The sequence below is a fragment of the Cherax quadricarinatus genome, chromosome 29 (assembly GCF_038502225.1).
Source record: "Cherax quadricarinatus isolate ZL_2023a chromosome 29, ASM3850222v1, whole genome shotgun sequence".
Classification (NCBI taxonomy): Eukaryota; Metazoa; Arthropoda; class Malacostraca; order Decapoda; family Parastacidae; genus Cherax; species Cherax quadricarinatus.
Genome location: NC_091320.1, coordinates 35060797 through 35073363, shown reverse-complemented (window position 1 = coordinate 35073363; position 12567 = coordinate 35060797). Strand labels below are relative to the sequence as shown.

General features: G+C 43.3%; 1 protein-coding gene across 1 annotated transcript; it reads right to left on the bottom strand.

Moving 5' to 3' along the window:
* Nucleotides 1-4081: 4081 nt before the first annotated feature.
* On the bottom strand, nucleotides 4082-12206 carry LOC128690587 (facilitated trehalose transporter Tret1-2 homolog). The gene is made up of 3 exons (XM_053779302.2): nucleotides 11350-12206; nucleotides 7164-7302; nucleotides 4082-5510 (listed from the first exon to the last, which is right to left on the bottom strand). Exons 1-3 carry the CDS (start codon nucleotides 11572-11574, stop codon nucleotides 4291-4293), a joined length of 1584 nt encoding a protein of 527 aa, XP_053635277.2. The 5' UTR covers nucleotides 11575-12206; the 3' UTR covers nucleotides 4082-4290.
* Nucleotides 12207-12567: the final 361 nt, after the last annotated feature.

Here is a 12567-nt window from a genome sequence, read left to right as displayed (position 1 = left end):
TAATCCTCCTGTTGTGAGTCCCCAGGTTAAGAGGGGAGCTTGGTCAATTGCCGGGCAACATGGAACCAAGCTGAGGATCAAGAAGACTGTTGGAGAGGCAGAAACAACGAGGACCCAGAAGACTACTGTGGAAACTTCCAACCCATTTTCGGTGCTACCTGACGAATGTGGGTGTTCTAATGGGAATGTCACAACGAGCACCAAGGAAGCATTGGCTGACATGAGTGAGACATCCCTAGAAGCCCCAACGAAAACCATCGAGAACGTCTTGACGAATTCCACAAGTGAAGGTGTAGTGCTACCTAACGAATGTGAGTCGACTACTGGGAACATCACGACGGACGTCGCCAAGGAAGGTAAAAACATTGTTGTTGTTGGGGTTGCCCAGATTAGGTACATGGATAGGGCATTCTGCTTGAAGGATAGGAGTAGGAGGCAGAGAGTGTGTTTTCCTGGGGCTGGGATGAAAGATATTGTTAGCCATCTGGATGACATCATGAGAGGTAATGGGAGCAATCCTATTATCTGTATCAGTGCTGGAGGCAACGATGTTGGCAGACGTAGGAGTGAGAACCTGATTAGCAGGTATAGGTCAGCAATAGAAATAATTAGGAGGAAGGGTGGGAACCCTGTCATATGTGGTATTTTGCCAAGGAGAGGAGTTGGAAATGAATGGTTGTCCAGAGCAATTGGTGTCAATTGTTGGCTGGACAAATACTGTAAGGAAAATGCGTTAACATTCATTGACAACTGGGACCTCTTCTATGGCAGAAATGACATGTATGCCAGGGATGAGGTTCACTTATCTAGGTTTGGGGTAGGAGCACTAGCCAACGCAGTGGAGGGAGCTGTTAGGTCTTTAAACTAGGAATAGTTAGTGGTATGGGTTTTGGTGGGAAAACAGTGAAGTCGCAGTGTAGTAATATGAGTGCTAGGAGAACTAGTAATAGGCAAAATGAGGTGGATATTGGAAAGCCAGTGGCACTAATTCACAAGGACAGTAATAGGTTTAGTGAAATAACAGAAAGGAGCAGGAAGGGTAAAGAGAAAGGAGGGTCCTTAAAAATATATTACACAAATAGTCGTAGTGCTAGGAATAAGATGGACGAGTTGAGACTAGTTGCTAGTGCAGGTAACATTGATGTATTTGCCATAACTGAGACGTGGTTTAATTCAAAAAGTCAGGACATGCCTGCAGAATGTCACATTCAGGGTTTTAAATTGTTCCAAGTAGATAGAAGTATCGGGAAGGGGGGTGGGGTGGCATTGTATGTCCGAGATCGTTTGAACTGTTGCATAAAAACGGATATTAAGTCTTAAGTAACACATACAGAGTCTGTTTGGATAGAATTTTCAGAGGGGCATGAAAAATTTATTTTAGGTGTGATATACCGTTCCCCAAACTTAGATAGGGACCAGGGGAGACTACTATGGGAGGAAATTGTTAGGGCCACAAGGCACGATAATGTAGTAATTCTAGGAGACTTTAACTTTAGTCATATTGATTGGAATCTCTTGACTGGGAATTTAGAATCATACGACTTCTTAGAAGTAGTTCAGGATTGTTTTTTGAAGCAGTTTGTGACAGAACCTACAAGGGGTAATAACCTGTTTGCCTTAGTTCTGGCAAACAATGAATCCCTTGTTAATAATTTAGAAATTTCAGAGGAACTGGGTGCTAGCGACCACAAATCAATTACATTTAGCATTGAATGGAAGTATGATAATAGGGATAACTCAGTAACAGTCCCAAATTTTCGCTTAGCAGATTACGATGGGCTTAGAGAACACTTATCATCTGTTGATTGGGGTAACGAAGAGAGCTATCAATATGACAGTTTTCTGAACACTATACATGAGGCTCAAAGAACGTTTATCCCATATAAAGAAATTAGATCAAATAGAAATGACCCAAAATGGATGAATAATAGGCTGAAATATCTACTAGGGCATAAGAAAGGAATTTATAGGCGTATCAAAAGAGGTGAGGGTCATCTTATGAATCAGTATATTGACATTAAGAGGGACATTAAAAAGGGGATAAAAAAAGCTAAAAGGGACTATGAAATTAAAGTTGCTTGGGATTCTAAAACTAACCCAAAAGGTTTTTTCCAGGTCTATAGAACAAAAGTTAGAGATAAGATAGGTCCCCCTAAAAATAACTATGAGCATCTTACTGACAAAGAGAATGAAATGTGCTCGATTTTAAATAATTATTTTCTCTCGGTTTTTACACTGGAAGACACTAACAATATTCCAGTAATTATTTTTTATAGTGGGTCAGAAGAAGATAAATTATGTAACATCACAGTCACTAGTGAAATGGTTGTGAAGCAGATAGACCGACTAAAGAAAAAATAAGTCACCGGGTCCTGATGAGGTTTTTTCAAGGGTTCTTAAGGAATGCAAAATGGAACTCTGTGAACCATTAACTAATATTTTTCATTTATCTCTTCAAACAGGTGTAGTGTCTGATATGTGGAAGATGGCTAATGTAATTAATATTTTTAAAACAGGGGACAAGTCGTTATCGTCAAATTACCGCCCAATAAGCCTGACCTCAATTGTAGGCAAATTACTAGAGTCAATTATTGCTGAGATTATAAGAAGATATCTCGATAAGCATAGCTTGATTAATGATACTCAGCATGGATTCACAAGAGGCCGGTCTTGTCTAACTAATTTATTAACTTTCTTCAGTAAAGCTTTTGAGGCTGTTGACCATGATAAAGAATTTGATATTATTCACTTAGATTTTAGTATGGCTTTTGATAGAGTTCCGCACCAAAGACTGTTAAAGAAAGTGGCAGCTCATGGCATTGGGGGAAGGGTGCTCTCGTGGATCGAATCATGGCTCACAGACAGGAAGCAGAGAGTGTCCATAAATGGGGTTAAATCCGAGTGGGGATCTGTAACAAATGGCGTTCCACAGGGATCAGTCTTAGGCCCGTTGTTGTTTATAATATGCATCAATGATCTTGATGAAGGAATTACTAGTGATATGAGCAAATTCGCCGATGACACAAAGATAGGTAGGATAATTGATTCAAACTTAGATGTTAGGGAACTTCAGAAGGATTTAGACAAACTCTATTCTTGGTCAGAAAAGTGGCAGATGCAGCTCAATGTAGATAAATGCAAGGTTCTGAAGCTCGGGAGTGTCCATAATCCTAGCACTTATAAGTTAAATAATGTAGAACTTAGCCATACAGATTGCGAAAAGGACTTGGGGGTGATGGTAAGCAGCAACCTTAAACCAAGACAGCAATGCCTAAGCGTACGTAATAAGGCAAATAGATTACTGGGATTTATATCAAGAAGTGTAAGCAACAGAAGTCCAGAGGTCATACTGCAGCTTTATACATAAGAACATAAGACTATAAGAAAGGAGGAACACTGCAGCAGGCCTGTTGGCCCATACTAGGCAGGTCCTTTACAATTCATCCCACTAACAAAACAAACACTGATCTCTGGCTGAAGGAGACTCGAACCTACGAACCTTGGAACAAGGTACGCAGTGCTTTACCAATCTGGACTCTAAGGTATTGGTCCAGTGTGGGTAGATTGGTAAAGCACTGCGTACCTTGTTCCAAGGTTCGTAGCTTCGAGTCTCCTTCAGCCAGAGATCAGTGTTTGTGTATATTTCGCCTGCTCTTGCGAATTCCTTATATATATATATATATATATATATATATATATATATATATATATATATATATATATATATATATATATATATATATATATATATATATATATATATATATATATATATATATGTATATATATATAATATTATTATTATTATTATTATTATTATTATTATTATTAACAAACCGGCCGTATACCACCGACACAGGGTGACCTAAATTTAGTGACTTAATGCAAAATAACAAAGTAATATATACAGGAGAAGGGGTTACTAGCCCCTTGTTCCCGGCATTTTAGTCGTCCTTTATGACACGCACGGCTTACGGAGGAAGAATTCTGTTATGCTTCCCCATGGAGAAGATATATTTATATGTACTGAAACATTAGGATTTTTTTCGAATGTGAAAGAAAATGTTTAGTAATTCTCGAATTCTTCTTTTTCTTATATTTTATTTTGAACATCTTCGATAACATGAGGTTCTATGGGTAAACAATTTATTTAATGATACAATAAATTTCAGGAAGAGTTTCCTTTACAAATGAATAACAAAAGAATCCAAGCTGGTACATTTCATTGCGACCATCCAAGATGTTCTTATTTAGTCCTAGTGGAAGGGTACAGCAGTGTTTCGGGTACTTTCAGAGTTCTATGGTTTGCTCACGATTGTTTAGCTGGTTTCCTGTGATCTCTTCCAGTGAGCGTCCGCGAGTCTCTGGAAGAGCAACAACGCTGACAAAGGTTATTGTTGCATTAGCGCCACTGAAGAGCCAGAAAGTGCCATGTTCACCAAGTGCTTCTACTGTCATTGGATAAGTATATGATGCTATAAATGCTCCGACATTGAGTGACAACGATAACGCTGAAGTGCCAATAGATCGACACGATGTTGGCAGAAGCTCTCCATTCATTACTGAAAAAGCAGGCTGGCCAATGCCAATAAAGAAGTTAAATATCATTGCTGTTGTCAGAGGTATCCACCCCATGCCACTAGCATTTCCTGTCTTATGCATGTATAAATATACACCATAAGCAGCCATACACAGCGAGCACAAAAAATAAGAAATTGTGATCAATGGTTTGCGTCCCAGACGGTCAATTACACAGAGATGAACTAAAGTTCCAAAAATCCTAACGATACTGAAAATTATGGCGCTGGTGTATGGATCAAGGCTAACCTCCGCTGCCTGGAAAATGGGCACTAAATATGACGTTATAGCGAAAGACCCATTCATAGTTACCAAGAAAGTTAAAACGGTCAATAACAAGACCATGTGAGCAGTTGTTGGTTCAAACAGCAGCCGCACTTGTTGCCATAAATTGTCTGTTTTCCTATCAACATTACTAATATGTTGAGTCATATCCTGCAATTCTGGCTCCGAGTCATAATGTTTGCCTCTGAAAAAAACAAGAGCTTTCTGAGCTTCGCTAAGACGACCTTGAGTGACGAGCCAACGAGGAGAGTTAGGCAGGAAGATGAGGCTAAAGAAAGGAAGTGCAGACACTCCGCAACAAACGAAGCCCATTTGTCGCCAGTCGAGCTTAGAAACTCCTAGAGAAGACACAAATAGAAATCCCGCTATCCTAGCTAAGCTAATGATTCCAGAAAGAGTTCCACGTACGTCCTTATAAGCGATTTCGAGGGTATATAGATATGTAGTGGAAATCGTAATGCCAACGGTGATACCCAGAATGGTGCGACTAGTTAAGAGCAGCCAGACAGTTGGAGAAAGAGCGAGACTGAGCCATGAAGCCACAGTGATGGGCAGGGTCACCAGGAGAGTCACTCGACGACCAAGCTTCACTAGTAGTGGTCCACTCACACAACACCCAACAGTTCCTCCCAGGTGTCCCAGGCTTCCTGCAATGAAGAGTTTCAGGACTATTACTATATAATTTCAGGTATATGAACTATGTTCCGTTCTGTGCATAATGCCCAAGAATGTAGATATAAACCATTTATGGTTTATGGTAACATCCATAAAGTTCACTGTTCAATTTGAACGAAATAAGTCATTGCCTTTTTTTTTCTTTTTATTTGTTTTAATTATTAAGGGGAACCAAAAATATATATCCTAAATATTCAGAAAAGTAACACTATTATTCTTCACATCATGACAGATTTAAATGTTATGTATTCTCCATATTTTGTAGATCTCTGCGCATTTGCAGCCCAGAGTTCACAGACGAAAAAATATTTAAGATTTACGAAATAGCATATAATCTAAAATATCCAAAAATATTAATTGACAAATCTTTTAAAATTTCCGGAAATAGATTTTACAGTTCGAAAAAGGATTGATGGACTGACCACATCGACTCAAGGTTGAGGGACTGATTACCTCATTCTTCTCCTGTTCTTCAAGTTTATCCTTTGTATGAACTGATGAAGCCACTGTGTGGCGAAACGTTTCCTCAATAAAGATACCCAAGTGTTGCCCATGTGTCTATATTAACAACGTGTCGGTTCTTTGAACCATTCATCTACAACCCTTTGTGTGTCCCCTCTCTGGAACATCTTGTCTCCGTCCGTTTTTTCTATTCCGCGAAGTATTTTGTATGTCGTTATTATGTCTCCCCTAACCCTCCTGTTCTCCAGTGTCGTCAGGCCGATTTCCTTTGGCCTTTCTTCGTAGGACAATCCTCTTAGCTCTGGAACTAACCTTGTCGCAAACCTTTGCACTTTCTCTAATTTCTTAATGTGCTTGAACCGGTGCGGGTACCAAACTGGTGCTGCATACTCCAGTATGGGCCTGACGTACACGGTGTACAGTGTCTTGAAAGATTCCTTACTTGGGTATCTGAATGCTAATCTCAAATTTGCCAGGCGCCCATATGCTGCAGCAGTTATCTGGTTGATGTGTGCTTCCGGAGACATGCTCGGTGTTATACTCACGCCAAAATCTTTCTCCTTGAGTGAGGTTTGCAGTCATTGGCTACCTAGCCTGTACTCTGTCTGTGGTCTTCTTTGTCATTCCCCAATCTTCATGACTTTGCATTTTGCAGGGTTGAATTCGAGAAGCCAGTTGCTGGACCAGGTGTCCAGTCTGTCCAGGTTTCTTTGAAGGCCTGCCTGATCCTCATCTGATTTAATTCTCCTTACTAACTTCACATCATCTGCGAACAGGGACACCTCTGAGTCTTTCCCTTCCCTTGGTTGTGTGTGTGTGTGTGTGTGTGTGTGTGTGTGTGTGTGTGTGTGTGTGTGTGTGTGTGTGTGTGTGTGTGTGTGTGTGTGTGTGTGTGTGTGTGTGTGTTTGTGTGTGTGTGTGTGTGTGTGTGTGTGCGTGTGTGTGTGTGTGTGTGTGTGTTACATTGTCCCATGGCATTACTAACATTCCAGTCATGAACCCTTTAAGAGGATACCTTGACGCTGGTGAAAGATCCATGCTCCGAGGAATTACAGCTGTCCTCTCTTTTCTTGGATTAAATTTGATTACCTCCCATTTCACAGGTGCTGTATGACCCTTATGGATTCACCACTTTGCATTAAAATAATACTAGTAATCCATACCAAAAAAGGCTGTTTGTGTCTGGTTTAGGAAGAGGTCGTTTGTCTGCGGGTCAGTGAGCTGTGGCAGCGTGATGCCCGAGAAGGCCAGTGCAGTACCAGCACTTACTTGCAGGAGTGCCATTACCAGTGTCGCAAACACCTGTTGGAAGGGAAGCAAGCTAGTGATAGTTATATTTAAGCTTCGGTTTATTCTAAGTACTGTGTACTGATTCTAAGGTTGAAGTTACGTTCTCATAAGATAATATCAGTGTTGAAGGTAGCTCTACACTATACAGAATAAAATATACGTACATACATATTGTTCCACTGTATATAAAACAACAAGTACAAGCACGAATTCATCAAGTCAACAATGGTTGCATCACGTTTCGTTGTTAACAGTTAACAAGACCTGTGGGAGGGAGAATATCTGTGCGTCTTGTTTCTTCTCTCCTTAATGTCTAAATGCAGTTGAAGGGCTCTTGAGCCAGGGAATTTAAGCTGCTCTCCGCTTCCTTTTAGATTCAATAATAACAAAATAGCCCAGGTGATCCCAGCACAGGGTCAGTCCCAGGTGATCCCAGCACAGGGTCAGTCCCAGGTGATCCCAGCACAGGGTCAGTCCCAGGTGATCCCAGCAGAGGGTTAGTCCCAGGTGATCCCAGCACAGGGTCAGTCCCAGGTGATCCCAGCACAGGGTCAGTCCCAGGTGATCCCAGCAGAGGGTTAGTCCCAGGTGATCCCAGCACAGGGTCAGTCCCAGGTGATCCCAGCACAGGGTCAGTCCCAGGTGATCCCAGTACAGGGTCAGTCCCAGGTGATCCCAGCACAGAGTCAATCCCAGGTGATCCCAGCACAGGGTTAATCCCAGGTGATCCCAGCACAGGGTCAGTCCCAGGTGATCCCAGCAGAGGGTTAGTCCCAGGTGATCCCAGCACAGGGTCAGTCCCAGGTGATCCCAGCAGAGGGTTAGTCCCAGGTGATCCCAGCACAGGGTCAGTCCCAGGTGATCCCAGCACAGGGTCAGTCCCAGGTGATCCCAGTACAGGGTCAGTCCCAGGTGATCCCAGCACAGAGTCAATCCCAGGTGATCCCAGCACAGGGTTAATCCCAGGTGATCCCAGCACAGGGTCAGTCCCAGGTGATCCCAGCAGAGGGTTAGTCCCAGGTGATCCCAGCACAGGGTCAGTCCCAGGTGATCCCAGCAGAGGGTTAGTCCCAGGTGATCCCAGCACAGGGTTAATCCCAGGTGATCCCAGCACAGGGTCAATCTCAGGTGATCCCAGCACAGGGTCAATCTCAGGTGATCCCAGCACAGGGTCAATCTCAGGTGATCCCAGCACAGGGTCAATCCCAGGTGATCCCAGCACAGGGTTAATCCCAGGTGATCCCAGCACAGGGTCAATCCCAGGTGATCCCAGCACAGGGTCAATCCCAGGTGATCCCAGCACAGGGTCAATCTCAGGTGATCCCAGCACTGGGTCAATCCCAGGTGATCCCAGCACAGGGTCAATCTCAGGTGATCCCAGCACAGGGTTAATCCCAGGTGATCCCAGCACAGGGTCAATCCCAGGTGACCCCAGCACAGAGTCAGTCCCAGGTGATCCCAGCACAGGGTCAATCCCAGGTGATCCCAGCACAGGGTCAATCCCAGGTGATCCCAGCACAGGGTCAATCCCAGGTGATCCCAGCACAGGGTTAATCCCAGGTGATCCCAGCACAGAGTTAATCCCAGATGATCCCAGCACAGGGTCAGTCCCAGGTGATCCCAGCACAGGGTCAGTCCCAGGTGATCCCAGCACAGGGTCAATCCCAGGGGATCCCAGCACAGGGTCAATCCCAGGTGATCCCAGCACAGGGTTAATCCCAGGTGATCCCAGCACAGGGTCAATCCCAGGTGATCCCAGCACAGGGTTAATCCCAGGTGATCCCAGCACAGGGTTAATCCCAGGTGATCCCAGCACAGGGTTAGTCCCAGGTGATCCCAGCACAGGGTCAATCCCAGGTTATCCCAGCACAGGGTTAATCCCAGGTGATCCCAGCACAGGGTTAATCCCAGGTGATCCCAGCACAAGGTCAGTCCCAGGTGATCCCAGCACAGGGTCAGTCCCAGGTGATCCCAGCACAGGGTCAGTCCCAGGTGATCCCAGCACAGGGTCAATCCCAGGTGATCCCAGCACAGGGTCAATCCCAGGTGATCCCACCACAGGGTCAGTCCAAGGTGATCCCAGCACAGGGTCAGTCCCAGGTGATCCCAGCACAGGGTCAATCCCAGGTGATCCCAGCACAGGGTCAGTCCCAGGTGATCCCAGCACAGGGTCAATCCCAGGTGATCCCAGCACAGGGTCAGTCCCAGGTGATCCCAGCACAGGGTCAATCCCAGGTGATCCCACCACAGGGTCAGTCCCAGGTGATCCCAGCACAGGGTCAATCCCAGGTGATCCCAGCACAGGGTCAATCCCAGGTGATCCCAGCACAGGGTCAAACCCAGGTGATCCCAGCACAGGGTTAATCCCAGGTGATCCCAGCACAGGGTCAGTCCCAAGTGATCCCAGCACAGGGTCAAACCCAGGTGATCCCAGCACAGGGTTACTCCCAGGTGATCCCACCACAGGGTCAATCCCAGGTGATCCCAGCACAGGGTCAATCCCAAGTGATCCCAGCACAGGGACAATCCCAGGTGTGACATAGCATCTTAATTTATTCATTATTCAGACAGTAGGTACAAGGAAACATGCGCAGCGTTTCAACAGTACCGGGAAGCGATCCCCAATCTCTCAGTGTGCGAACTGAGGACCCTACCAACCGAGTCACGAGTACCTTTATCTCCACCAATGAAACAGAAGAAAAAGAAGATTATTTACTTTTTTTTGGATACTTATGTTAACTGGCTTGAGAGATCGTTCAATATCATAAATAATAAACCACTGAGAAAAGAGCTCTTGCTTGGACTGCCTCAGAGTTGAGCTTTATTAAGTCAGGAGTGAGTCGTTGACAAACAAAACAAAATGGTGTCAAGATATCACCTAAGGGTAGCCTAACTTTTCCTCAGTTTCATATAGTTTTCCTAAACCAGGTGGGGAGGTCCTGAGCCTCATGCCTCAAAAACACATTTCCAAAACCAGCACAACACGAAAACAAGACTTTCCAAAAAGGGCACAGTACAGGCTTGCCATTTAGACAGGAGTCTTTACTGACCGCATCACACAAACACTTTCCTCCTACTGAAGATGACTCACTGGTCAGACTTGATTTAATATCAGTTAGTAATATCGCTAAATTGCTTAGTATCATTCTTGATCATGCTGCTGTCACTCTCACTTCAGTGCGGGTGACTTCATGCCAGGTAAAGATAAATAATACACGAATTTAAAGCCACTTTTAACATCCTTAGATCAAACGTAATCAAGGGTGGCTTGAGACTGTCTATGTAGGAGCTTAGAGGTACTAATTTGGTTGGAAGGGAAGACCAGGGTTGGGAGCTTGTACTGAAGCTGAGTTTTCATTATTTTTTTTTTGTGGGGGGAAGAGTGAAGCTTTGGGGAGTTGAGGAAGAATATAAGAGCTTCAGCTTCTTGCAACCTTTTGCGCCAACATTGAGCATGATTACTTCCCATTCTCTTTTTCTGTGTAACCCACTGTGGATTAGTACCTCCTCATTAATATAATAACTAGCTATATACCTCAAAGCTTCATTGTAGTTCAGTGAATACTGCTGGAACTCAAGAAGAGAAGCTGGTAAACCAAGATTGGTGATAGTCACCTTGAAGAAGTCATGTTTAAAGTGAATAAACAAACCATACCACGGGCGGGGATAGAACCCGCGATCAGAGAGTCATAAAACTCCAGACCGACACATTAGCCATTGGGCCAGCTGGCTAAAATAAGATTCATCCAACTAGGTATATTTATACAGCCGTCATCATGAGAGATTTGTCTGTAAAAACTTGCTTTTGTTGTCACATTGGTGACTATGCTAACCTTCCTATGGTGTATAAATATACCTAGGTGGATGAATCTTATTGTAACCAGCTGACCCAATGGATAACGCGTCGGTGTGGAGTTTTATGACTCTCTAATCGCGGGTTCTATCCCCACCCGTGTTATGGGGTGTTTGCAATCGTGTCATTACGATTTCGTGGGTTAAAGTGAGTAAGAAACTTGCAGGGAACACATCCATCTACCCTTGAAAGATTCTAGTACCAACCTGGGTGCCTATGGCAGGCTTGGTGCCATTCTGAAGAATGTTTTGGCGTGAGTCTCCCTCAGCTGGGCGTTGTGGGGTGGCCACACACTCGGCCTCAACATCTACATTCTTCTTGTTGTTATCCATGTCATCTGAGGAGTAATTACGAGATTCCATGTTCTTCGCGGGCATATTTTTATTTGTAGATTGTGCTGAATTAAAAGTTCCTTCTTTTACGTCGTACATTATCTTGTTTAAGTTTTATGTTTTTTGTTATATTGATGTAAAAATAAAAATGTTATGGAACTCGAAATGCAGGTGTCGAAAATTGAAAACGGTATAGCAGATATGTGTGGCATTAAATCATTTGCAGATAATTAAATCTGAAATATATGACCTGTGAGAGGCCTCTTTATTATGTTAGCAAGCTCAATCTTTAACTATTGACAAGTTTGTTGCCAATGTATCACTCAAAATGAAGGTGATGCTTGAAATTCCTTGAGGTGAGAAAACACCTGCAGTATTTCTGTATGAGAGCTCCATAAAAAATTACCTTGTTACGTAGAACTTTCGAACTGTTGACGATGGATTATATTATACGTGTTTCATATTCTACTGCACTGAGAAATAGATTTAGAATTGCTGGTGAAGATTATTGGATGGACTTGATGTGTTGCATTTACGACGAAACGCGGTCCGCCACATAGTTATTTTCTGCCAATACGTTAAGAACTGGTACAGTATTTCCTACAGAGAGAACTGTAGGAACGCTTCTACATAAAACTTTTAGATTCACACTGGTATTATAGCAGGTAGTAGTCTTAATATTGCTGGCTGCTGAGGCCTCTCCTTCAGGAGGGACCAACACTGTAACTGATTCTGACGGAAGCGCGTGGAGACTCACCGTCACGTACACAATAACAAGATGATGTGATGGCGCATAGGATGACCATCCCAGAGAAAATATTCATTGTGACGGTACACTTCTAGTTCATTCAGTGCGTCTGCGACAACCCATCAGAGTTATAAACATGAAAAATTATGACTCCTGTGGGTGTCGAACATTGACCAGTGTTCATCCTAAATCAGACTTTATTCGACTTGTTTTATTAGATAATGATTAATTAATATCTTACTAAGTAGTCCTGGTAGCGATACTTGATTATTTTATTCTTCTCAGTTTTCCACTGCTTTGGTTCCAGAAGATTATTATTATTATTATTATTATTATTATTATTA